The sequence below is a fragment of the Caloenas nicobarica genome, chromosome 1 (assembly GCF_036013445.1).
Source record: "Caloenas nicobarica isolate bCalNic1 chromosome 1, bCalNic1.hap1, whole genome shotgun sequence".
Taxonomy (NCBI): Eukaryota; Metazoa; Chordata; class Aves; order Columbiformes; family Columbidae; genus Caloenas; species Caloenas nicobarica.
In genome coordinates, this window is record NC_088245.1 from 90117878 (window position 1) to 90142990 (window position 25113).

The 25113-nt window shown below is 46.2% G+C and overlaps 1 protein-coding gene across 1 annotated transcript; it reads left to right on the forward strand.

The window, feature by feature from the left end:
* Positions 1-1737: 1737 nt before the first annotated feature.
* On the forward strand, positions 1738-19377 carry LRRC58 (leucine rich repeat containing 58). Its single transcript, XM_065626695.1, has 4 exons — positions 1738-2278; positions 11605-11733; positions 13053-13330; positions 14776-19377. Exons 1-4 carry the CDS (start codon positions 1752-1754, stop codon positions 14982-14984), a joined length of 1143 nt encoding a protein of 380 aa, XP_065482767.1. The 5' UTR covers positions 1738-1751; the 3' UTR covers positions 14985-19377.
* The last annotated feature ends 5736 nt before the right edge of the window (positions 19378-25113 follow it).

Consider the following 25113-nt stretch of genomic DNA (forward strand, 5'->3'; position numbering starts at 1 on the left):
GAAAAAAACAAAACATGTCCAATGGACAGTGACCTGTTCATTCCCACCACTACAGCACACCCTTTCTTGAAGGCTGGACACAGCCCTGACAACTCCTTGTTCTCAGGAACAGGAGCTGTCACTTCAAAATATTTCTAGTGGTAAAATCCAGAGTTCATTGGAGCACCAAAGGACAGACAAGTGGACCATGAGTTTTGTCCACAGTACTCTGGACACCTTCAAACTCAGCACCTTTGCTGCTTCACACATTGTTTTTAAACTCTTGCCTGGTACAAGCCAACCATGGTTTGTTTATGCTTCTTCCACTCTAAGATTATGAGACACTTTTGTGTATAAGAAGTGTTTTAAGCAGGTAGGACATTGTTGTTCCCTTTTTTTTTCTTTGTTCAATGCATCCCAAAGAAACAAGTCTGTTCTTAAGCCTGGACTTTGTCAGGGCAAAAGTTCTCTTGGGCTGTGAATCTTCTTATTGTCATCATATACGGCTGCTGCTTCTTCCAACGGGTGATTACTGATTACACTGCTGTTAACCTGTGTCCAAAGGGCGATGAATTGAAATCACAAATCTCAAGCTGCCAGTTTGTAGATGGTACAACCCGGGTCAGCTCCGTGTCAATCTGTAACGTGTATCAGGCCTCTTCACCTGAAAGACTCACCTGTTACGCATTAACTCCTGCCAATGCCCCAGCTCAGGATTCAAGCTGTCTTTTCACATCCAGGCAAGGAGATACACCAAGGTCACTTCTGGAGAGGCACCTCTGGTTTGATGCTCCACCAGCAGCAAGTCTGCAAAGACCAAAGCAGAGAAACCGTGAACCAAACACCAGTTGGACAGCAATGCCAGTGACACCACAGGCCAGGCTCTGCCACCAGCAGCCACAACAGAGGCCTTGAGGCAGAGGTGCCACAGAGAGCACCTTTTCTCCAGGGCCCAAGGATGAGTGAAAAGGGCAAGATGAAGGTTATTATTTAATTTTTCAGTTAGAGGGACTCGGAGGTTTACAGTCACCTGACTTCTGTGAGCCTGGTGTAAAAGTCTGTGAAGGGAGCAGGTGCCATTGCACAGGAGGTTCCACTTAAATTTGAGAAGAAACTTCTTCTCAGTGAGGGTGACAGAGCCTGGAACAGGCTGCCCAGGGGGGTTGTGGAGTCTCTTTCTCTGGAGACATTCAAAACCCGCCTGGACGCCTTCCTGTGTAACCTCATCTGGGTGTTCCTGCTCCAGCAGGGGGATTGGACTAGGTGATCTTTTGAGGTTCCTTCCAATCCCGAATATTCTGAGATTCTGCGGCTGCCAGGCCCTCCCCGGACACCCAGCGGGTCCCCAGCAGCCCGGCTGGCCAGGCCCGCCGGCAGCGCGCCGTAACGGTAACCCGGGGCTGTAACGGTAACCCGGGTGGGTGAGTAACGGCCCCACGGAGCAGTAACGGCAGCTCCCTCCCAGAGCCGCTGTCCCACACCGCCCCGCCTCCGCGCCTCCTCTCTATGCTCGTTCTGGGGCCGCGGCCGGGCTCGCCCTCTCCCCGCCGCCAGTCCGCGGGCACCCCGCAACCTGGATAAAAACGTTCTCCCCTCTCCGGCTGAGGGGGCCGCTCTCTCCTCTGCGGGCCGTGCGCCCGGGATCGAGCATGGGGCCGTGGGGCCACGGGGGCCGGTGGGGGTTATTCAGATTCCGGGGCCGGGGGGGGAGGCGGGGCGAGGCGTGGGAGCCCCCGGGGTGACGCAAGGGCACGTCGGTCGGTGCGAAGGGGATGGCGGCGGCGGCGGGTGGCGCGGCCCCGGAGCTGGAGCCGGAGCCACCGCGGCGCGGCCCGGCGGCGGAGGAGGACGAGGAGGACGAGGAGCAGGCAGCGGCAACAGCAGCGGAGGCGGAGCTGGCGGCGGAGCTGGCGGCGCTGCGCAGCGCGGACGCGCGGCGGCTGGTGCTGTCGCCGCGGCGGCTGTCGGGCCCGCTGCCCGCCGGGCTGTCGCAGTGGTTCCCGGCGCTGGAGGTGCTGGACGTGAGCGGGACGGGGCTGGCGGAGCTGGGCGCGGAGCTGCTGGCCCTGCCGCAGCTCCACACTCTGCTGGCCAAGAACAACCGGCTGGGCGGGCCCGGCTCGCTGCCCAAGGGGCTGGGGCAGGCCCCGCTCGGCCGCTCCCTCCGCGTCCTCAACCTCAGCGGGAACCGCTTCGCCGAGGTGCCGCCCGCCCTGCTGGAGCTCCACGGGCTGCAGAGCCTCAGCCTCGGCGGCAACCGCCTCCACAGCATCCCGCCCGAGATCCAGGAGCTCCGCAGGTGAGGGCAGGGCAGGGCACCGGGCGGGACGGGCCCCCCGCGCCTCCGGGGCCGGGCCTTTGCCCTTGGGGGGAACGGTGAGAAAAGCCCCGGCGGCTGCCAGGCAAACCCAACCGGATTTTCCCGCTGCGAAGCAGGGTGCTGCCGGCAGCACGCCTCGTGTCTCGCTCCTCCTCGGGGAGTGAGTTTTGTCCAGCCTCAGATGTCTATAAGCACCGCTGCTGCTAACGTGTCACTTCCCCTTCCCAGGAGAAGAGTTACCAAAACTCAAAGCCGCTCCTCAGGCAGACGATGGGCCTTTTGCACTCACTAAGTGGGTGACTCTTTCAGGATTTCCTAGTCCTTGGGCTGCCTTGGTGCCAGAAAGCTCTCCTAATGACAGTGTGGTTGGTATGAGTGAGTGTTGAAGGTGCTCTGTGGCTTTGCTTTAATACAGATCTCTAGGCGAGAACAAAATAAAACTCCAGGTCTTATGCAGCTCACGGCTGCACAATGGACTGCACAGAAGAAAAAAGGTCTGTTTGTGGCTTATGCAAACAATAGGACCTTTCCGCTGATACAGCTCTTATCTCATGGAGTGCTTGCTGGCATGGTTGGTTTTTTGGTTGTATTTCTCTTCACCCATCCGGCTCATGTAGATCTGACAGATCAGCTGACAAATCTTCTGAAGTGTAGAGCCCCAGGCTGTGCTCAGCTGCAGTGGTACATCTGTCTCTGGGGCTAGATCAAACCACCACAGGCCGATGACGTGGAAACTGGCTGAATCACAGCAATTGGTAACATTATTGGGGGTGGGAACAGATCCTAGGTGGGACTGGGCATGGACTGCCCGCGTTGACCTGGGGTAGCTATTTCTGAAGCCTTCCGTCCTCCTGGGCAAGGCAGAGGCTGTGTTCTGACTTACATGTGACACGTGGACACTTCAGTGTGCTCTGCTGGTTTCTTAAGCCTCAGTCTGGGCTCTGTGTGGCTCAGTGCTAAGACTTTGGGTCTGAACTTTTTCACCACAGCTCTTTGCCAAGAGACTTGCCAGAGGCAGCCTCTCTTACACAGATTTCTGCAACCTTGACCTTGAGTGGCTGGAATTGCCCCGATGGCTCAGCAGAGCTGCATCCAGTGGAAGCAGAGGATGTTGTATGTGGGGTGCTGTCACCCATGGTCCTAGGTTGGAGGTACCAGAACTGCTTGAGCGCTGGCGGGAAATGGTTTTGTCTGCTGCAGTATAATACAATTGGGTATGCAGCCCTTGCCCAGGTGGCACAGCATGCACCTCTTGAGGATCTGGAGCAATTCTGGGTTAAGCCAAGTTTGAGAGATGCCATGAGGCTTTTTGAGTGCTAGAGAATGCCCAGGCCCTTCTTGGCAGAGTTCGGATGCATTCTGGGTTGGGGCTGTCAGGAGGAGGATGAACCTCAACTTTCTCTCTGTTCAGGAGCAGTTGCTTCAGGGATAATGAAGGAAATGAGGACAGTGGCACCAGCTTCATGGAAGAGGAGGCCAATGGAGGAGGGCAGTTGTGCGTGGGACATGATCCCTGTTGCCTCCATAGCATGCATGCCTGGTTAGCATCCAGGATGTGGTTGGGATCTGATTGTCGCACCCACCTCTGAGGCAGAGGCTCCCTGCTGGTGCTTACATGCTCTCATCTGTGGTTATGGTTTCTCTCTGTCTTTTCTTTTTTTTCCTTTTTTTTTTTTTGCCCCAAGAAAACAAACCTCAGCCCTGCTTTTTGTTATGCTGCTGACCCTGGGAAGGTACCAGACTATGCCACACTGCACATGGTGCCCAGATGGGTTGTGTGCTGCACTCGATGCTGTGCTGTTGTCACACTGCTGCTGCATGGCTACTCTGCTTTGTTTTCTGGCCTGACCTGAAGCAGGGCTCCTGTTTGTCCTGTCCTGCAGCTTTTCTTGGGCTAGTCATGCTCGAACCCTAGCATGACAATTCTGAGAGGGCAAATGCAGACAAGGCTATTGAATTGTCTGTTATCGTTACAAAGTGATGTGTCAGGTAGAAAAACTAGACTAGACCCAGCTTGTGTCTGCTGCCTGCGTAAGCACTGCTGACTCACTGAACTTCTGCTGATGTGTCACCGTAATATAGTTGAAATTTAGCTCAAGATAGCAAATCTGTATTCCACCAGGATTGTCAACTTCTTTACCACTGTGCCATCAGTGACCCTTCTGTATATGGGACTGCCGAAGTAACAAGAGGGAGCAGCACACTTGCTTGCCAGAGCTGGGAGAAGACAATACTTTATAATGTAATATTCCTTCAGAGGGAATCTTGAATCTACTCGTTGGGAGCCAGATAACCAGTGACCTGACACCCTTGCCAAAAAGATAGTGAATATGTACTGGAGAGAAACTGCTGCCAGACCCTCCTCCCGCATGCCAACAAGAGGGGTATCTGCAACATGACCGTGTGTTGTGTTGCAGTGGGTAAAATGAGCCTGAGCAAGGGCAGTGCAGAGCCAGCTGTTGTGGCTGGGCAACACAGAGACATCAATTCTGAGCTCTGGGCTGGGAGGTGGGACCTGGCATAGGTCTTGGGGCTTCTGTTAGCCTCCCAGCCCAAGCTGCAAGTGTCCATCTCACTACTGCTGGCAAGCCAAGACTTTGAGCTTCTTTCCATATGTAACATCTCATTAAATACATTTTTCTCATGTCTTGTGGTCTCTGAGACCACAGAGGAATGCAGGCAGCACTTTGACTGGACATGTTCCTCCTGCTGGTACTAGAGTTCCTGAGGCCAGCAGTTGTCTTCATCCCGTGACCCTGGCAGCTTCCCATTTGTTTCAGTCACTGATTATAGAGCAGAGTTGCAGAGATCTAGAAATACTTCTTATGTTTCCAGGAAATGTCTGACCTCTGAGATTTAAAAAAAAAAAAAAAAAAAAAGAGAGAGCTGGATAACTAAGCCTCACATCTTTCCTCTGCACCCTATAGTTTCCTGTTGTAGTTTTTGGAGGGGTAGCGTATCAGTTTTAGTGAAGGCCAGGAATACAGCAGGTAAGGAGTCTACAGGGTGAAGTTAAAAGAATAGAAACCTGATGGGTCTGATCTGCGAAAGGAGGAGGAACGTGCTGGCAACTACAGATGCAAAGGCCCTGGAATAAGAGATGTGTGCTATGTGTGCTATCTTCACATGAAGATACTAAATCCACAACTTCGCAGCAAGCTGGGCTCAGGCATTTTGTGCAAAACTTTTCCCTAGCATGCTCTAGTGATTTGGCAAGTTAATGAACAGCAATAAGAATCACAACCATTGCTACTGCTGTCTTGTTTTACTCCTTCCAGGTTCATCCATTTGCCCTATCCTTGCCCACACAAATCTTTGTGTGCAATGCAAGATCCTGCACTGAAAGTGAGTACCTTTCACCTGGTTATCAGTTACCTCCTAGGCCATTGTAGAAGGACCACCTAGAGATGCCCTGATGCTTGAAGCTTCTTCACATGGCTTCATAAGTGGATGATCATGATTGCTCTGGTGATGACAGCAGATTGATGCTGATCATAGCATGCCAGCACCAAGGATGAATAGCCTTTGCTTCATGTTTTCCATTAGGAAAATGCAATGCTCTTTCCACCTAATTCCACTGTGAGTGTCCATGGTGACCTGCAACAGCCTCTTAGGTTTCTGAGAAAGGTAAGTATGAACCCTGCTGAGGGCTATTTTTAACCACATTGAGGCTGTGCCAGCCCCTTCTGTATGCCCACCACCCCCAGTTACTGTCAGCTAGCACTGTCAGTGCAAGACCTGAATTGCAGCATTGGCTGTTGCTGTGAATTTAGAGTAGAAAATGCACCAGAAGGATGAGAGCAGCCTTCCTTGTGTTGCTTTCCTGTTCATTGCTAGATAAAAGATGAGCTTAGCGCAGGTGGACATAAATGTCATCTTTTCTGTAGTTCTTATTCAAGATTGACCTTGCTGTGTTTTCAACGTGAGATGTTATGGTCAGTCGCTCTTTCTCTGACTTGATTCGCATTCCCCAGCAGCTCCTGAACTGTGACCTGAGTATACATCCCACCACTGTGTTGGTTGTGTGGATCCTCTCTGCTGATCCAGCCAGGGCTGCACTAAGGGACAGTGTGTATTACAGCTGGTGAGCTAGAAATACGGTCATCTACTTGTGCCCATTCTGGGCAAAATTTGTTTGACGAGTCTGGTAAAGTGCCACTCTGATCTTCACTGTCCAACTGCAGCTTTTGGCTTATTGGTGCCTGGATTGCCTTCATCAGTGTGCGTGCTTGGGGAAAGTGTAAAGGGAAAAGTTCTCTAGAGCTTAGTGAAATGCAATTGATACGTTGAACCTCCTAAAGTCCGTTTTGAGTTTAGTCTTACTCTTGTAGTTCATGCTCTGACGCTAAGTACAGCACCAGGAGCAGGCGGAAAGAGCTTGGAAAAGAGGCAGACTCTTCCCAGGCGTCTGCCATGCCTGCTCCGCTCCTTTTTGCTGGAATTCCTCTAAGAAAGCGCAGTTGTGCGAGGGCTGGTGGGATCAAAGGCCTCAAATGCCTGACTGGATTCATCCAAGTTTTCTGTGAAGGCTTAGATGCAATGAAAGTATTTGAGTATTTGCTTTTATTCGTGGGTAGTATTAAGCATGTTAGACAAGCATACGCTTAAGAGTGGCTGTTACAGTGTGGGAAAAATGGCAAGTGAAGCTTTGATAAAGATACAGCATTAGGAAATCTGCTTGCTGCCTCCCTTTTTCTTCCCCTCTTCAAACGTTTTGCAAATAGTTTTCAGGCGACCGTTTGATCTTAAATTTGCATGTCAGCAAAGGCAACTCAGTTCTCTCAGGAATTAGCAAATTGTAGAACAGGGTTAACAGGAGCATATTGTGGGCTGCTTTTAAATTCCTTGCTTCCATGAGCCTCAAAACTGCCCTGGAAATTTCTTGCTGAAAAGTTTATCTTAAAAAGACCTGGAGCTATTTCAGGCTCATTGTGTCTGTTTTAGATTACCTATTTACATGCATCTGTTTGATGTCAGCTGTTAAATCTTATCCAAAGAAGCATCTGTGGGGAAACAGGGTGGATTGAAAATTTGAGTATCTTCTCTGCCAGAATACATTCTCCCCTTGAAACATGACTATGAATGTGTCATGGTAATTGGTAGGATATCAAAGATACTTCTAGTGCTCAGAGTGGGCTCTTCCTGCTGAGTGTTTTGGGGCTTTTTGATTGTTCTGTGCTATATGATGACTTGGAAACCTCAATGACATACGCAAGCAAGAACATGCAGTCACTTGGCATGTTAAACTTTGCTGCCACCCCCTGAATCGATTCATAGTTGTTTGAGTGTTTCCCCACTCCCTTCCCGTATGTAAAAGGATTTACACAGCCACCTTACAGCCCAGTGGTATGAAACCCCCTGCTAGAGAGGAGCGACATGCAATGGGCTTGGTGTGCCTGCTACTGCTTGGCAGCAATTAGTACTGGCTGTGCTGTGTGAGCCTGGGTGTGAGACTGAAAGGGACTCTGGCCTTTTATTAATATATTTGTAAACATTGCTGAAAGGCAGGAGGGAAAGAGTCAGTCCCCACTAGTTACTCTGTCAAATGGATTTTTCTGGTTTTGTTGAGATGGATTCTGTTAGTGTTCGTCCCCTTTGGAAACTTGCTCAGCCAGATCCTGTGTGGCAGGTTGGAAGTACATAGTTTCTTCTAGCTTTAAAAATAGTAACTGAGCTTGCGTTCATTTGAGGCTGGTTACTCTCTGGCTTTTGTAAGTTCCTGGACTGACTTTTGAAAGTCCAGAAAAATTCCAGCCCTCCCTCTGTGTACACAGTGATGCATGAGACCTTAGCTGGCTGGTCCAAATGACTGTGCAGATTAATGATTGTCAGAAAAAACAGGCCTTAGTGTGAAAGGTTAGTTAGAAGTATTCACTAAGCTCAGTCCCATTTCTGTTCAGGGTCCTCCTGCGAAAAGCTATGATAGATGTTGTGGATTGCCTGGATAAAGGGCCTCTTTTATGAGGAGAGCAGAGCTCAGCAGTGCTCTCACTTGTATTGCTGAGCAGAAAACTGCCCCCCCGAGTAGTTCAGCTGGAGTTCTAGCGTGGCCTTGGCCTCTAGGTATGGGCTTAGTACAACGTGAAAATTGGGCCAGGAGTAGATAAGCTGGGAACAAACTGTGGTGCCCGTGGTGTGGTCAGCACTCACTGCAGGAGGCTTATGTCTCTTGAAAGTCCTTGCCTGTGTCGTGATTAGCTTTGCTCAAACGATTCTCGATGCTTTAATTTGATGCAGAAATCACTGTTACTAATCCTTCCATCTTGCTCAGCCAAGACTAGGCTAGATCCTTCTTTGTACCAAATTTATTTGGGCAATGGGAGTTGTGGATTTCTTTTTCCCACTGAGCAGGATTTCAGTGGAAGCTACAAGAATATCTTTGCTGTATTTAAAATAAGTTTCTTTATAGTTTCAAAACTTATTCCATGTGCTCTTTTTAGTAAAGTTACTATCCAATTCATATATTAAGTTGATGTTAGAAATTCTGAATTTGCTGTACTAGACTGGGTCCAGTTAGTCTGCAGACCTCTGAGGTTCAGAAGACAGGTAAAAAGAAAACAATTTTTAAGAAACCCTTTGTTCCCACTGAAGGAATTATCTTATTTAGCGGATTTTTGGTTAGTGACAGTTTGTAGTCTGATGGTGGGTCTTTATCTACTAGCTAGTATAACTGAGCATTCTCATTACACAGATTTAGGCTGTGTGATAAGTTGATCTTGAAACTTATACATTTTGCACCTTGAAATTAATTTCAGAAACATTATTGACTACATATTTTGCACCCCTCTTCCCCTTCCCTAGTAGCATGTGTTTTTAAGTGTGGCTTTATGGGCATAATTGTCTTTAAACACAAAGAACGAAGAGTTCATTATTCATTTTTCCTAGGAAGTGGAGACTTGTACCCATCTAAACCTTGTTTAAACAATGAAATCCACATTACTAGAATTCCCTTGCCCACCACTTCTCTGCGTTTGCTCCAGCAATGTCATGGAGTTAAAATATGCCTAGGAATTTTATGGTCAGCAGTTAAGTTCCTAATGAGAGCCAAGCAGCCTAAATCCACCTTGGGAAACAATGGAGGTTGAGGGAGGAATTTTGGTTAAAACTCTGAGCTTTGTTAAGGGATCAAAATTTAATTAAAATTAGTCTCCCCTTGACATGGTGTCTGCCCAGCAACTTTCCTCCTACCCCCACTCCTCACCTGCACGTTGTCTGTGGAAAAGAGGCTGTTTTTGAAACGTGGGGTTTTAGTGGTGGGATTTTTCTGTGCACTTTCTTGCATGTTCAGAATAACCTCCTAATGTGCTATTCCGATTTATCTCTCAGCTGAAGCAAGTATAGTTACTTCCTTTTATACAGTCAAATTCAGTTTAAATCTGAGGCTTAGAAATGGCTCAATTTAGTGCCCACTGTTTCAAATCTTGGGTATCTAGCTTTCCTCTGATGTACACCAAAAAGGTAAGCGAATCCAGGGGGAGTTAAGGTCCATGAGCATCTCCTCAAGTGTTTCTGTGGTTTTGTTGTTCTGTTCTTTGCTGATGGGCAGGTGGACTTCCGTAGCCCGAACAGATGCTGTCATTGGATCTTTAGGGTTCAAGTTTCTTGGAAGAATTGAATGAAATAGTCTCTTTTTCTACTGTTCTTCTGCTCCATCCCAGGGAAGCCTTGGGGAGGAGCTTCTCTGGCACTCCACACATGCTGCGACACAGTTGCAGGGTTCAGGCCTTCTCTGGGTTGACCACCATGTATGTCCCTTGGGTGGTTTGGTCCAGTGTTTCTTTGCCAGTTATATCACAGAACGTTAGGGATTGGAAGGGACCTCGAAAGATCATCTAGTCCAATCTCCCCGTTGGAGCAGGAACACCCAGATGAGGTTACACAGGAAGGTGTCCAGGCGGGTTTTGAATGTCTCCAGAGAAGGAGACTCCACAACCCCCCTGGGCAGCCTGTTCCAGGCTCTGTCACCCTCACTGAGAAGAAGTTTCTTCTCATATTTAAGTGGAACCTCCTGTGTTCCAGTTTGCACCCAAACCATCCATAACCTTTCTCAGTTGTGGGGGTGAGATGAAGGTGTCTCCTATTCCAAGGAGGTTATAGGCTGTCCTTGAAGAGAGGCTGACAGAACCTGGATGACTTCTCTTTCCCTGACCTGCGGGGAATGCTTGGTGTATCAGAGGCGGCCCATGTACCCTATAGTTAGGCAGCTAACCCGAGTATGTACCGGAGATCTTGAACCAGCACCTGCAGACACGAGTGTGGGATCCACCTTTTTCAGGCATGGGGAGAAGTGTTGTCTGGACTGTGATTAGCAATGGTGTCTCTTCCCAGCCAGAAGTACCCAAACTGAACCTGCCTTTGCTCCTCTTCCAGACAACGTCTGAGAACAGGGGAGAAAAAATATTTGACTCTGTGAAATGCAGACCTGAAGCTATTATGTCAAAGAAAAGTGCTTGCCAGTTTTTCTCCCTAGAAGGGCAGAGATGCACAGCAAATACTGGCCACTCCACCTGGCAGAAGGGATGTGGTGCCTCTCTTTCTTCCTCCCTCCCATCCACTGAGTTTTTGCATGACATCCACTGATGTTATTATTATCCACTTTATTATTATTATTTTATTTAGGCCCAAACTGCGCTTAAGCCCAGCTAATGTTTTTGGTAGCTTTGGGCTCCATGACTCCATTATGCTGAAATCAATCTGTCTGAGAAATTGCATGCGGGTGCTTGTGTGACTTAGATGCACTCTGTGCTGTTTGTCGGTGTCTGAATTGTATCAAAGCAGGACTGGGTGTCTCTGGCTTCTGCTGAAGGGTTGCAGTTAGTCACCATGGAGTCAAATGATACTGTAAAGAGTGACTAGTGCTTGTGCAGGGCCAAGATTTTCAGGGAGAGCCGCTGCTCTCTTGCTTTGCACCTATTGAAACTTGAGAGCTCCCACTGGCAGCAGCAAAAGCTGCGTCAGCGCTGCAGACCCTGCATGCGAGGGCTGCTCTTCCGTGGAAATACGAGCAGGAGCTTTGCGTGTGGGGTTGGTGTAGGAATACATAGTTGTCTGGTGCCTACCTGTAGATGTAATGGTGACTGCAGGAGGCTGGAGGTAAATTTCAACATTATCTGTTGTGAAACAGCAGCTCTGTTGTAATTTTGATGTGCAGCTCAGCTTTTTTTTCTTCCCTCAGCAAATTATCTCCTACATTGTCATCTGTAAGTTTTCTTTAAGAAATGCAGGAGATGAGAAGACCTAGTGTTTAAATGAAACTGAAGATGACCTTAATGAAATAATGCAGTATTTTATCTTCTCTTTTTCAGTTTAGAGTTTCTGTACCTTGGAGGGAATTTCATTACTTCAATTCCACCTGAATTAGCAAACCTGCCTTTTCTAAACTATCTAGTGCTGTGTGACAACAAGATCCAGAGCATTCCACCTCAGCTGGCACAGTGAGTATTTACTGCCATCAACCACCAGCTCTAATGAGCTCTTTGAACTTTTTCTTCTGTGTGTGTGGATAAAAGTACCTGGGAGGACCTATTTGTCCTTCAGTTTGTTGATGTGACTGGACTTGAACAAGAAGATCCTTAACTTGGTGCACTGTAGGAAGACCATGAATATATAATATGGAAATCTCAATCAAAGGGTTATGGAATAAAAAGTGTCACCAAGTATACACTTCAATATTGAATTAATAGATTTGTACAGCCATGAGAAGTACCTGGGCAACCTGGAAAAGATGAACTGCCATGCTGCCACGTTCTTAGTGATGAAAGCTTGGTCTGTTTTGTCTTTCACCCAAAGCCTTTTTGTGTGTGCTTTTGTGTTGTACCATCCCCTGTGTTCCCTTGGTATTTCTTACTCTAGGATCTGAGAATGTTTTGGTGTTCATTAAATCCTACAGCACAGCTCTGGAGGATAAATTACTGCTTCATCTGTTTCATAATGGGTGTAATAGGACACCGCAAAAACCATACAGGTAGCCAAAGATAGGTGAAGAATTCAGCGTGTAGCCATAAACCCGAAAGCAATTGAATGGCAGCACGGAGTTTTCTGAGTTGGAATTTGACAGAGGTAGTGGGATTTTTCTTGATGTACAATGCCCAGTTGTCTTGTAACTTGTCCTGGTTGGAGAGCATCCCTGGATGCTGTGCTGGAGCATTGCTTTGTGCTTCCTGTGAGAGGAGAACGCCTCCTCCAAAAGCCAAAAAACTGCTTGTCACCTGTGCTGATGCTAGCCTGGCCTGACCATGCCTAGCTTTTGAGATCTGGTATTATCACAGCACAAGGTGGTGCAGCCACAAGCATTGAAAACGTGGGGTTTTCCAGGGCTGGCTGCTTACCAGCAATTACGCTTAATGCATGAGTGAGAGCAGGTGACTTATTCACAGTATTGCATGGAATCATTCATGATGCGTGCATGGGGTATGAGGAAACATTATTTCTTCTGAAAGCACTCCAGTTTTTATACTTTTGTTCAGGGCTACCTTTTTTTGGGGTGTATGTGGAAGGAATACTGAGAGGGACAGCATCATATTTAAGGCTGTGGTTGTTCAACAGGCATTCCAGAGATGAGCCAAGTTTTCTAGAGCCTTGTGTGTGTTGGAGTAAGAGCAGCTCTTTTAGCGTTAATTTATGCTTTAAAGGGAAGAAAAGCCAAAGAAAAAGAAATTGGTGGGAGAGGGGAGAGTAATCAGGTCTCTGTGTAATGCAGTCGTGGAATGATTTTGCTTGCACATCTTGACTGGGTTTCCATCTCCATCCTCAGGCTGCACTCCCTGCGTTCCCTTAGCCTGCACAATAACCTGCTGACTTACCTTCCTCGAGAGATCCTTAACCTGGTTCACCTGGAAGAGCTGAGCTTGCGTGGGAACCCACTGGTGGTTCGGTTTGTCCGTGACCTGACCTACAATCCCCCAAGCCTTCAGGAACTGGCTGGACGCACAATTAAAACTCGCAACGTTCCCTACGCTCCCAGTGATCTCCCAGAGAATCTTGTCCGGTATCTGAGTTTGGCCAGCAATTGTCCCAATCCTAAATGCGGGGGTATGTTCACCTTCACTGCTCTGCTTCCTGCTTTTACCCGATGGATTTTCTTTCCCTCTGACTTGCCATGACTTCAGTAGCTCAGTCAGGTTAGATGTCGTGTTGCATCCAAATCCTAGCTGTGTTTTATTGCCTCCTGCAAACTTGTCCTCAAGGAACCGTGTTTGCTTAGGAGTGATGTTCAAAGTTGTAGTGCTGGTTTACTGTATTTGCATGGGAATGCAATACAGTGTTTCTGTTGGAGTCTTTGCAGCTCATCCCAGCCCTCAGCTATCCTTTTCTGGTCTGAAGTCTCCAATCCGTCTACCCTGAAGTAGCTCAGACTAAGTAATGGGCAAGGAGAACTTTTGCAAGCACTCTTGCTGAACAGCAAGCTTCATTTCTGGATGGAAAAGAGGAGGGAGGCTGTGGTGTTTGGCCCTTATCGAGAGCAACTTATTTAGCTCTTGCTTGGGACTACTTGTTTTCCTGGAAGGAGAGGACTTCGTAGAAAAGCCTGGAATGCTTGGGCTTAATGCATAATCTTTATCCAGAGTAAATTATCTGATCATTTAGCCTTCAGAAGATTAAGGAAAAAAAAAAAATCATTAATTAGTATCTACCCTGCAGTCATAATGCAGGCTGTTATCTCCTTACAGGACAATATCAAAGCATGTTCCATAAGCAAAGAGGGAAGGGCTGGAACTTGTGTTGGAAGGGAAAAAAGTTTCCTTTTTTAGAGTTTTGCACAGTTTGCATAACAGTGGATTGGTTTTGCTCTTTTTTTCGCTTTTCCTTAGGAACTAGCACAGTACTGCAGTGTTGCTCTAGCACTGCAGGAGGAAAGCTTACTCCAGACTAGCTAGGACTTAAAACACCACTGGAAACTTGTGAAAATGTCAGTGTCTAAAATCACTTGCTGTGACAGGAAGAGAAGGTAATTGTATGTTACAGCAACACTGTTGCCATGGAAAGTAGCATCCAAACTCAGCATGGTGACTTCACTCAAGCAGAAGAAACCTAGAGCTGTGAAGGTCTGTGAACGCATTTTTTGCTAGCTGGTAGAAGAGGTTTTACAAGTTTGAAAATAGAGTGGATGAATTAATTTGATATTTAAGAAGTCTGCAAATTCTCAGTCTGAGATTTCGCCCTAATGCTTACAAGAAATTGCCAGATTCTTTGGAAGTAGCTGCCCTGTGTCATTTCATGTGGAGTGTGCTGTTCTGAATCACCTAACCAAATACATTTTTACAGGATTATTTTTTGGTTTTGCAAAGAAATGTCGCATTTCCATAGGTGTCATGGTCCTTTCTCTTCCTCCAGTGTCCCTTGACCTTCTGTGTCTGGTGCTGTATCAATTAAATCCTAATTTGAGGCATCTGCACCAGACACAACAACCTTGCAGAGCTTACAGATTTCTCCACACAGGGTTTCATATGTTGTTACTGTCCCCTCTGCCCTTACAGGTGTCTACTTTGACAGCTGCGTCAGACAAATCAAGTTTGTTGACTTCTGTGGGAAGTATCGTCTCCCGCTGATGCACTACCTGTGCTCCCCAGAGTGCTCTTCTCCCTGCAGCTCTGCCTCCCAGAGCTCAACTTCCCAGAGCGAGTCTGACTCTGAGGATGAAGCCAGTGTCGCTGCACGCAGGATGCAGAAAGTCCTTCTGGGGTAACGAGGAGCAAGAGGAGAAGACTGGAAGGCAAACGTGTTTGAAAGGCAATAATGGAACAGCAAAGCATGAGCCTCTGGCCTGAAGGGCTCACGAGAAATTGTCCTCAAGTCTATGTAAGGAGCAGAACATCTTAGCAAGCCTAGACTTGCTTGGTGCAGTGCTACTTAGGAGAACTAATGCAGTGGCGTACTGCCTGTAGGGTGCCTGGGGTTGTTAGAAACATCTGCTGTCTGGGAGATGCCCCCCTCCCTCGTACAGGCTGGGGAGGGGGATTTGTTCACAGAATCATAGAATGGTTTGGTTTGGAAGAGACCTTAAAGATTATCTAGTTCCAGCCCTCCCAGCCTTGGGCAGGGACACCTTCCACTAGACCAGGTGGCTCAAAGCCCCGTGCAACCTGGTCTTGAACACTTCCAGGGATGGGGCATCCACAACTACTCTGGGCAGCCTGTTCCTGTGCCTCACCACCCTCATGGGGAAGAATTTCTTCCTCATATCTAATGTAAATCTGCCCTCTTTCAGTTTAAAGCCATTACCCCTTGTCCTATCACTACATGCCCTTGTAAAAATTCCCAGTTCTCACTGGCAGATTGAGAAGAATTTTAATATATGACACTTTGCTGGACTTCAGTCGTGCTGCATAGCAAAGGAGGCTGACCAGATCTTTTTACACTGTGGTAAACCAGAAACAGGCTAACGATGCCATATGAGTATGTGTGGACCCCAATGTTTTATGTAGTGTTTTGATTCTTTGCTGTCTTTGATTTCAGTTACAGATTTTACACCCATCCACTAAAAATGGGAGTTGTTTTTTGTTTGGTTTTTTTTCAGGAGTAGATTTTTTCCAAACTCTGGTTACTCTGCCTGGAGGCGTAGAGTCTCTGTGCCATTACAGGTGTTACAGCCATCATAGAACTGAGCCACATTTTTTCTCCCTTATTATACCAAGCTGCTTGTAGTGTTTCCTCCTAACTGTATTCATTGTTTTTCCTCTGTCTGCCTCTTCCCATTACACTCGGAGCGTTGTTGTCTTTATGGTGCTTTCAGAAAACAGACAAGTTATTCTTCTGAGACTTGGTATTACTTCAGACTTGTGGCCATATGTTCCTGTGCAAGGGACCAGATGCGATGCTCTGTATCATGTTTTTGAGTTTCAGCTTACTGGAGCAAATCTACCTTTATATCTGTTGCAGGAAAGGTCTTGACTGATGTTTACTGTTTCTAAACAAGTTTGTCTCCCTGCTGCAGGTAGCTCTGCTGTGCTTGGTACAGAGTTACTTTCTCTCTTTAAGGTCATCTGCAGGTAGGCAGCACCGTAATGAAGCAGAAGTACTGAGAGAAGTGCCATGGAGAATTTTTTTTTTTCTTATTCATAGCATGAGAGGAAAAGCTGGTAGGGAGGATAAGGGTGCGTTGGCCGAGCATCTTACACAAGGTGGTTTTGAAACCTCTTGCTTATTTATTTGTTTGCACTTGCTCTTGTTATAGTACCTTTGGCAGTCTGTTGGATTGTTCAAATAACACATTCAGTTATCTTAAACTATATTTAAAGGAAAGCCACAGAAAATAGTTCAGAATTTTTAAGTATCAAGAAATAGCTTATAAAAATAAGTATTATGAGTTGACAGGTATCTATAAATCTGCTTTATGGGCCTGTTGTGTGTTTTGCTCAGTGAGACCTGCCCTTTTATTAGTATTTTATGGCAGACAGTTCTTTTGATGCAGTTTCAGAGTGAATCCAACTGTGCCTTCAAGTGCACAAGCAAAGCAAAAACATTGTGTTAAGCTAAATGAATAAGAAAAACTTTTCTTAACCCACTTTGGCCCTATGTGGGAAACTAAAAACCTATGTTCCTCTCCTGCATTCCAAAAACTCGTGTACCTATTTGAATATCTTATGGCAGCTCTGTGTTAATGGTCCTGTTTAATTATATGTGACACTTTATATATTAAAGCACTTTGATAATTCCACTCTTTGTAACTAGCTTTAGTGATTTTTTTAAAATTTTTTTAAAATTTTTTGGTTTTATTAGACTACAATTTTTCCTTTAATGTGACCTGAAGAACCAGGTTTGTGAAACTTTGTACATTCCCGTCTGTCTTGGTGTGCAGGTTGAACTTCTTGCCTTGCATTTCCTTGATAGCACTGCTCATATCCCCAGTTTCCTTTGGAGAGAACTGGAATTTGAGAGAAATGATCTGGTTGTAAAATAGCACCCTGTCCATTATTAATCATTGCAACTTAGTCTGAAGATTCCCCACACTCACAGATCCACAAGGAACTAATTTGCCTGTGCTCTGTGCCTTTCCAAATATTTTTAAAGTGTATTTTTAAGACACAATAGAGTATATGTGCAAAGCAACTGGATGTCACTTTAGCAAATTCTGTGAGGTTTGCTTGGGAAGAGCCACCTACAGATTTTGAGAGAGACCGACTGCATGCTGTTAGTTAAACTGGGGTCAGCGAGTGGCCTGTGTTTTGTTCTTCATCTCCTCTTTCAGATGCTTCTTCCTGTCCCAGGTGGACGTTGTCATACCAGTGCTGAAGGACAGTAAACTGATTGTAGAGCCACAATTTTAAATTGGCTGCTGGTATAACAGTAGTGAGCAACTGAGTGATGAAGAGCTTGGTTCTCCTGCCAATGGAAGTGAGTCACACAACTTGAGATCTCCAGATCTTTTGAGCTCAGGGCTGTGAGGTACCACCTTCCTTTCTTCTCTTTAGCAACAGTTGTCTTGAAGTCATGGATTTTTTTTCACTTCACATGGTTAGATTTCACCATGGTTCCTATTTGCACAGTGGCACCTCTGTGTGTGACAGGCCGAGACCAGAGGTGACTGGTTCTAATTTATCTCCATCCTTAACTGCATTCTCTTTCCTAACTGAAGAAGGCCCCCTTTATGCCCCAATTCTAATAGGGCTAATAAGCTAATCTTTTTCACAGCTTCTTCACTGTAGCCACGTCAAAACTTGACAGCTTATGCAGTTAATATCTGTATGCGTTTTTAGACTTGATAAAATGTCTCTTTAAAATTTTTATATATTCCCAAATATAGCTATCAAATTTTCTTTTTGCTGCTGGACTTTAAAGTGCAATTCAAGTAAGTCAGAATTCAAAACAATCAAGGACTTGTAAGAAAAAACAAATGGTTTGTTGATTGTTTGGGGTTTTTTTTCCTTGGAGGTGGTTTTGAGAGGACTAGGTATGCAGGTTTGTACTGTAGTGCCTGACATACTGAGCCCCCGGGGGTCAAGTTTTTCAGCAGTTGTTAGCCCCCAAAGACTGGAAAATGTACTGGGCAACAAAATGGGTAAGACACAACTTGAAAATACAGTGATGGATAGTAGGGACTAGTTCCTACTGTTCCTTTGTCAGGAGCCCCGAGAAGTCGATAGTGGTTTTGCCAGCGTTATAGCCCTTTGTGTCAGTTTTAAATAGTGGATTTCAGTTCCGACAGATGTGTCTCCAAGTGGAGTCTTCAGTCAGTGTTTTGGTATCAGTCCCCTTGTTGCTACAGCAGCCCAGCACACCCGGGTTTTGAAACCGTTCTTAAGCCGGGACACAAGTGTGTGAAGCAAAGTTGCTCGTTGGCTCTTCCCTGCGGGGCCGGGACCCTGCCTGCATTCATCCCCTGCCCCCTCGCCTCCCTGCCAAGGGGAGCTGCTGGCGCCTTTCTGAATGCAGGTACTTCGTGTGAACAGTGGGGTCGTGTTAAAAAGAAGCAAAATATCAGCTCGACTGAAGCAACTTATACATTTGCCAATCCTTTTATGTTTCTCTTTCTTTAGTAAGAGGTGAGACTTGAGGAAGTCGGTAATGAATATTTAAACATACTCTGAAGTGGCCAGATGCAGTTTTTCATGGGCTTCTGTCCTGGTCATTTTAAGTCTTTGAAATCTTGTGTTGAATTATAATGGGAGTCTGGGGGGAGGGAGGGGAGAACCAGCTCCTTTTTGTTCTTTACTCTTGTTGGCAATAATGAATGGAAGGAATTTAATCCAATGAAAGTAATGAAACTTAATCCCTGCAATGTGTCTTTGTTACTCAGTTCAAAGAACTATTTTAATGCATCTTATTCACACCATGCTGTCCCTCCCCAGCTGAAGATGCTTCAAGTAGACTACTTCACAATGCACACAAATGCAGCAGTAACTCTGTCTTGGAAAACTTTCTATTAATTATTTCATTTGCCTGCCTGACTAGAGGATTGATCTTTTACTGACCTGAACATTAAGGATAGAAAGGGTTCTCATCCAGCCCTCTTGTTGAATTTTTATCATGAGCATTTGTTTTAGGAAGTCTTAAAGTGCCTTGTGTTTTTAAAAATGTATTTTGCTAGAAATGTATGATTGTAGAATAACAGTATTTCATTACGAGCTGTAAAACAAATTGCAAACACTAAACCAAAAATGTTATTTCTACAGTTGTCTGTCCATTATTTACCGGCATCTCGATTCTGGTATTGCTGCAGGTAGAACCCTTGCAGAATTGTAAACATAAAAAGTGGGGCTATACCTGGTGGGAGAGCAGATGAGATTTGACCTGTGCTGTGTGAAACCAAGAGTAGGTGAGGCTTCCAGAGGGACTGTTGAAACTGTTGGGGCCCTCTTGGGACAGACCAGTGCATGTGTGACAGAGCAGACCCTGTTCTACTTCTGGTATACTGTTGCAGAAATTTGCTCCACAGTTTAAAGGTAGAAGCAACTCACGGGCAAGATAAATGTATGAACAAGAAAAGGCCAGTGTCATGGTGGGATTTTCTAGCAATAGGAAACAAGAGTCCTAAAGTTCTCAAATTGTTTCTCTGTTAATACGCTAACCCTGAAACCTGAAAATGACTTTTTGAATGTTCATTTTCTGATCATGTTAACTGGCTAATGTGTTCCCATTTCTTCTGTAATCCCATGTTTCCTCCTACATCCTGAAGAGTTTTTGTGATCTATTGCCAAAATGCTTCAGATCCTGCTGTGCAATTTCCAGTTGTCAGTGCAGAAGCGTGGTGTATTGGAAAATGGGACAGTAGGAAACAAAAATTACTTAATATTAACTTCAGCAGAAAATATTTCAGAGATGGTTCAACTTCGTATGTAATGAAAAACCTCTCAAATGATACAGCAGCCCCATTTCAAATAAGGTAAAATACCAAGGAATGAAGTGACCTTGCCTGTAATGAGGCTTCAAATATTCTTCCTTCTTTTTGTTAACTGCTTTAAAGATAACCTTTTCTGTGCCTCCTTAATACCTTTCTTATATTTGCAAACAAAATCATGGAAATGCTGATTCAAAGGAACTTCTGGTGGTCTCTACTCTAACCATTTAAGCAGGATTATCGCCAGCACTAGATCAGTTTGCTGTGGTTTTGTCTGGCTGAGTCTTGGAAACCTCCAAGGATGAAGAGTCCACAATCTCTCTTCCTCTGGTGTTATAATCTCTTTCCAGTGCAGAAGTCTCTCCAAATGTCCAATGTCTTCCTGACTAATATTATTTACCCATCTTCTAATCTCAAGGAGCAAATCCTGGCTCTCGAACTTTCTTCTCTGCTTTTAGCACTAATGCCATGAGAAGAGTGTAAACAAAACATGAGTTACATAGATGCCTGAAGCAGATGTTCAGAATGTCAAATTTGACCTGTTAGGCTCAGGTGGAATTGCACAGATCTGAAAGGGAGCGTTATGCTGATGCTTTGGAAGTGCTCTTCATGAAGCAGAGCTATACGTTTTGCACTCAGATGGGCTGCCTTAGGTGGTCAAGACAGCCAGAGCTGAATGTATGCACCTTTTCTTCTGCACGGAGGTTTTGAGTGGCAGCTACGAACTGTTTAAAAAAAAATATTGGAAGAAAGTTGTAGTGCTTCACTGAAGAAGGCCAGGGCTATCTGCATCCTTAGTCACAGTCTGGAGATAGCATGCCATGTCCGAGTGTCTCTTCCCTTTCCAATAGCCACTGCTCTATGGTGAATTACCAGAGGAGGGTTGAGAGCGTGTGTTTGTGTACCACAACTTGCTGGGGTCTCATCTCTCACCCATCAGCAAAGTGGAGCGTTTTGACAAGAAGGTTTAACAGCAGACAAGGTCGTTTCAGGATAGAGGGGAAGGTAATCCATAGCACAGCCCAAGTCTGTCTTCCAACTGGCCTTTTGTGGCAACGTGAGGGTGCAGGTCATCTGGTGTCAGCTCAAGGACTGGTCACCCAGGGAACACCAAGGACCTTTCCCTTTGTCCTGGCCTGGGACTTACTGGTGGCAACTCAAAGCTTGCTATGAACTTGCAAAGGATTAACATACCTTCAGAGTGTTGTCCCAGCCCCCTGTCTGTAACCCCTTCTTGACTCTGTGGAAAAAGCAGCACCTGAAGTCAGTACCGATCAGCAAGTTGTACACTTATGCTAAATACTACACTTTGATTATTGTCGAAGCCCCATTCACACATTTCTGAAGATTCTTGCTGGTGTGTTGGCAAATGTATGATTTCTCCAAGCTGCATCATTCCTTGTGTAAGAAAATGTGACAGACCAGAAGTATTACAAGGTCCTTGCCTGTGCTGTGACATGGGTGCCGATGAACTGATAAGTTGGGAAGGCAAACAAGCCCTTCACCTAGATGATAGTTTGGGTGCAGGCAGGGGATCGCAAGTTGAAGCCCAGCAGGTTGGCATGTCATCCTTCACATTAACAAGGACACAAACATCTACTGGTGGTGAGAGGACCTCCATGAAAGGTGCAGGATTGTTTTATTTGGGGGTTGCCCCTGAAAGAATGAATTTCAGCCTTAGGGCTTTGAAAATGGATAGGAAAGGAAAATGCCATTGTGGAAAAATGTTTTTCCATAATTCCTGGAGGTCCTGGCATCCATCTTAAAAGTGACTTTATAACAAACATGCGTAATATTGAGCAAATGTTGCCCTTTGTCCCAGACAACATCATGTGGTTCCTTTCCAAAGCCTGGCTTTGAAAATGCTGTTTTCTTAATTCTGGGGAGGGCAGCCTCATTGTTTCTCAGGAACAACAGCCACATGGTTGGTGTAGATGACTTAATGAATTCTCCTTGTGAGCAGGATGGCACTGAACAAGTCTTCACCAAGCTGGCAGATCATGGGAATGGGAGAAGTGGGGGTGCAGAGCTGGACATTAGAAGTGAGGGACCTTCTATTTCCTTTAACAATAGCTGTCTGCTTCCAACACACTGGGCATTTTTTTGGATGTGCAAGAAGTCTGGGTTTTGGAGACCAACGTTTGCATCAGGTAAACAGGTCACTGCAACTCTTGTATCTCCTTGGCAGAGGATCCCTCTGAGCTGCTCAGGGCAGGACTTTGTTTCCCTGTGTGTTGCTCTGCTCTTGGTTGGAGGGTCCATGGGGCTCCCCAAACTCAACCCCCTGCCCGTAAAACCTCCCCGCACACAGAGGGGGCTGGTGAAAGCACTGGCTGAACCCGGCACTTTATTTCTGTTGTGCGTAACACTGCTGAAAGGACTCTTTGGAAGATTTTAAAACATCCCTTGCATTTATATAAGCAAACTCCCTTTATAATCCAAATCAGACCTGAGCAGTTTGCAGCAGTGGTTTTTATCTTCAAATAAACGCTGCAATGTCTCTTCAGATATTTGGAGTTAAATGGCATCTTTTTGTTTGTTTTTCTTTCTTTCTTTAAAGCAGTAGTGAGTCTTCTACTGAGAGATACAATCATAAAAGGCCTTGCAAAAAACCCCCATGTGACTGGGCTCGTTGAAACACGTTTTGAAACGGTCCAGGAATGTCTGAAACTTTGTGTTGGTCTTTCACAACTTGCAACCCCATCTGGCTGCCTTGCACTTTGAAAACCTCTTCAAGAGATGACCTTTTGCCGTGGTTTGTGGGGAAAGCCCACCCCAAAAGCCTGGCCACAGCTCGACCTTGGTCCCAGTCACAGCTCTCCAAGCATCCTGCCTAGAAACACTTTGTAGTGCTTTTAGGAAAGCCAATTTTGTTTGGTGTGTATGTGGAGGGGAGAAGTACGGCCTTAGGAGGCAAAAACCTGCTTCGATCAAATGCTGCCAGCTGGCATACACCAGGCATGTCACAGCAGCGGGTGTTTTCATCCCTGTACTCTGAGGTCTCTACGACTGTGAGCCTCGAGGAAGAAACCTGCTGTGGAGCATGTCCAGGAGCATCTCATTTGCTTCTCCATCTCTTGATAAAGGGCTGCGGGCATCTTACCCTATTCATGTGGCAGTGAAAAGTATGTGTCTACTCTGGTTTACTGCTATAAATTTGGCCTGCATTAATAGTGGCTGGCAAAGCCCTGATGGGGTATATTCTTGCTCCTGCGTTCCCCACTTCAAGCAGGAGATTGTGGCTAGTGAATTCCCCCCAGGAAAGAGAGCAAAGGCAGGCAGGGCGTCTCCCAGGGCCAGCATATTCCTGCGGCAAGCAGGAGCCTGAGCTTGTGCTTGTTTACCTGCACCAGTTGCACATCAATGCCCCTGTGCAATGCCATTTGCACAGAGGGAGATTAGCAGGGTTTGTCTTCCATCAACAGTACGGAAAAATGTGTGTGCAGTGTGCAAGGGGGGAGGGAGTTACTGTAATTCCTGCTGACGGTGTGGGTGGCTGTCCCAAAACCAAGCTCTCCTGAGAGTTGGCCGGGCTGCTGGCGAGGATGTTAAAAGCGTGGATCCCGACGTGGTCCGGGGGAGGCACAGCCCTGGCTGAGCCCTGCGCATAAAAACGAGAGGCTCATGTGAGGTGCCTCCCAGGCTTAGGAAATACCACTACGCAGTTGAGCTTTTGCATCCAAAAGGTGATTTCTCTCGAAGAAAGAGGCTCCCCAGCGGTTGCATCCTTCTGCTCAGGGTTGTCACAGGGGTGCTGTTCCGACAGTCGCAGATCTGCCCCTCCAAGGTGGCTGTCTTCGATAAGCGTATTGAAAACAGGTGGCAAAAGTGTCACTGCTGTGTCACACTACCAGTTACCTAAGTTTTGTGGGTGTTCCTCTTATGGTTGAAGGAACATAGACTCCCGGATAATTCCTGAAACCCAATACCAGCTTCTGAACCAAGGTCCTCCTGACAGACAACACCTTCCAACATCCTTTGTGGTCTCCTGGCAAAAGTACAACCCAAGGTGGTGATCTGTGCCATTTATCATGGGGTCTGGAGGTGATTTCTGTAACAGATGAGTAAGGAGGGAACATCCTCTTTAATGGAATTTTCTGAACTCCAGTCCCTCTTCAGACAAGCTGTAGCTTTTCAACAGATTTATGGAATAGGCCTTCTATACCACCCCATGCATCGTAAGTGTCTAGTGAAGATAAGTCTCATCTGATGCTTTTTTTAAACCATCATAGTGTTGTCTCCAGCTTTCTGGGAGCAAAAGTGAAACCTAACGATACCTTGACATGACAAAATGAGGCATACCTGCTCTGGTCTGACACTACTTAGTGATGGTGCTGTGATACAGGGCTTGTCAATAGAGGCAGAACGTACTTCATCATGGTTTAAGGTAACAGATGTTGCTTTTTCCATGGATAGGAATGTAGCAACTTAGAAATATGGAAATATGCCTCGCAAATAGTTGTTTCACATTGATCATATTAGTGCACCGACAGATGAATCTTCCAGAAATATCTGGGATGATGGGAAGATTCAGGGTTATCGTGATCCAGCAAATCCTTACGATGCCGACTGGTTCATCGCCAGTGGAAAACCTTTTCATCCTTCCAAAGGCTCTCCAGACAACCCTAACGGTTGTGGTCCTGGTCCAGGCAACCACAGGAGCTGGCCTTGGGTCCACAGCAATTTTGGTCATGCGGTATGCTAATTCCTGAAGTGGCTGAAACGGCATTTGAAAAGGCTGTTTCAGTCATCTTTTGCTACTGCTCCAGGTGCCAGGATAATGTGTTTTCCCAAGCCTCCTTCACAGAAATCTGGTACACCCTTGAGTTTAAATAAGCATTGCAGAAACTGAGCTGGTGGTTTATTAGAAGGCGTCAATGCTGGCGCTCCTGGTTAGAGTGATAAAAAAACCTTCCATTGCCCATGTTTTCTGCTCATCGTAACGTGCCTCAACATCCTGGATCTGAGAGATTTCCACCTCACTATTGAATTTTACATGGCAGCCAAACCATTTCATCAATGACGTTCTCCTCCCTTT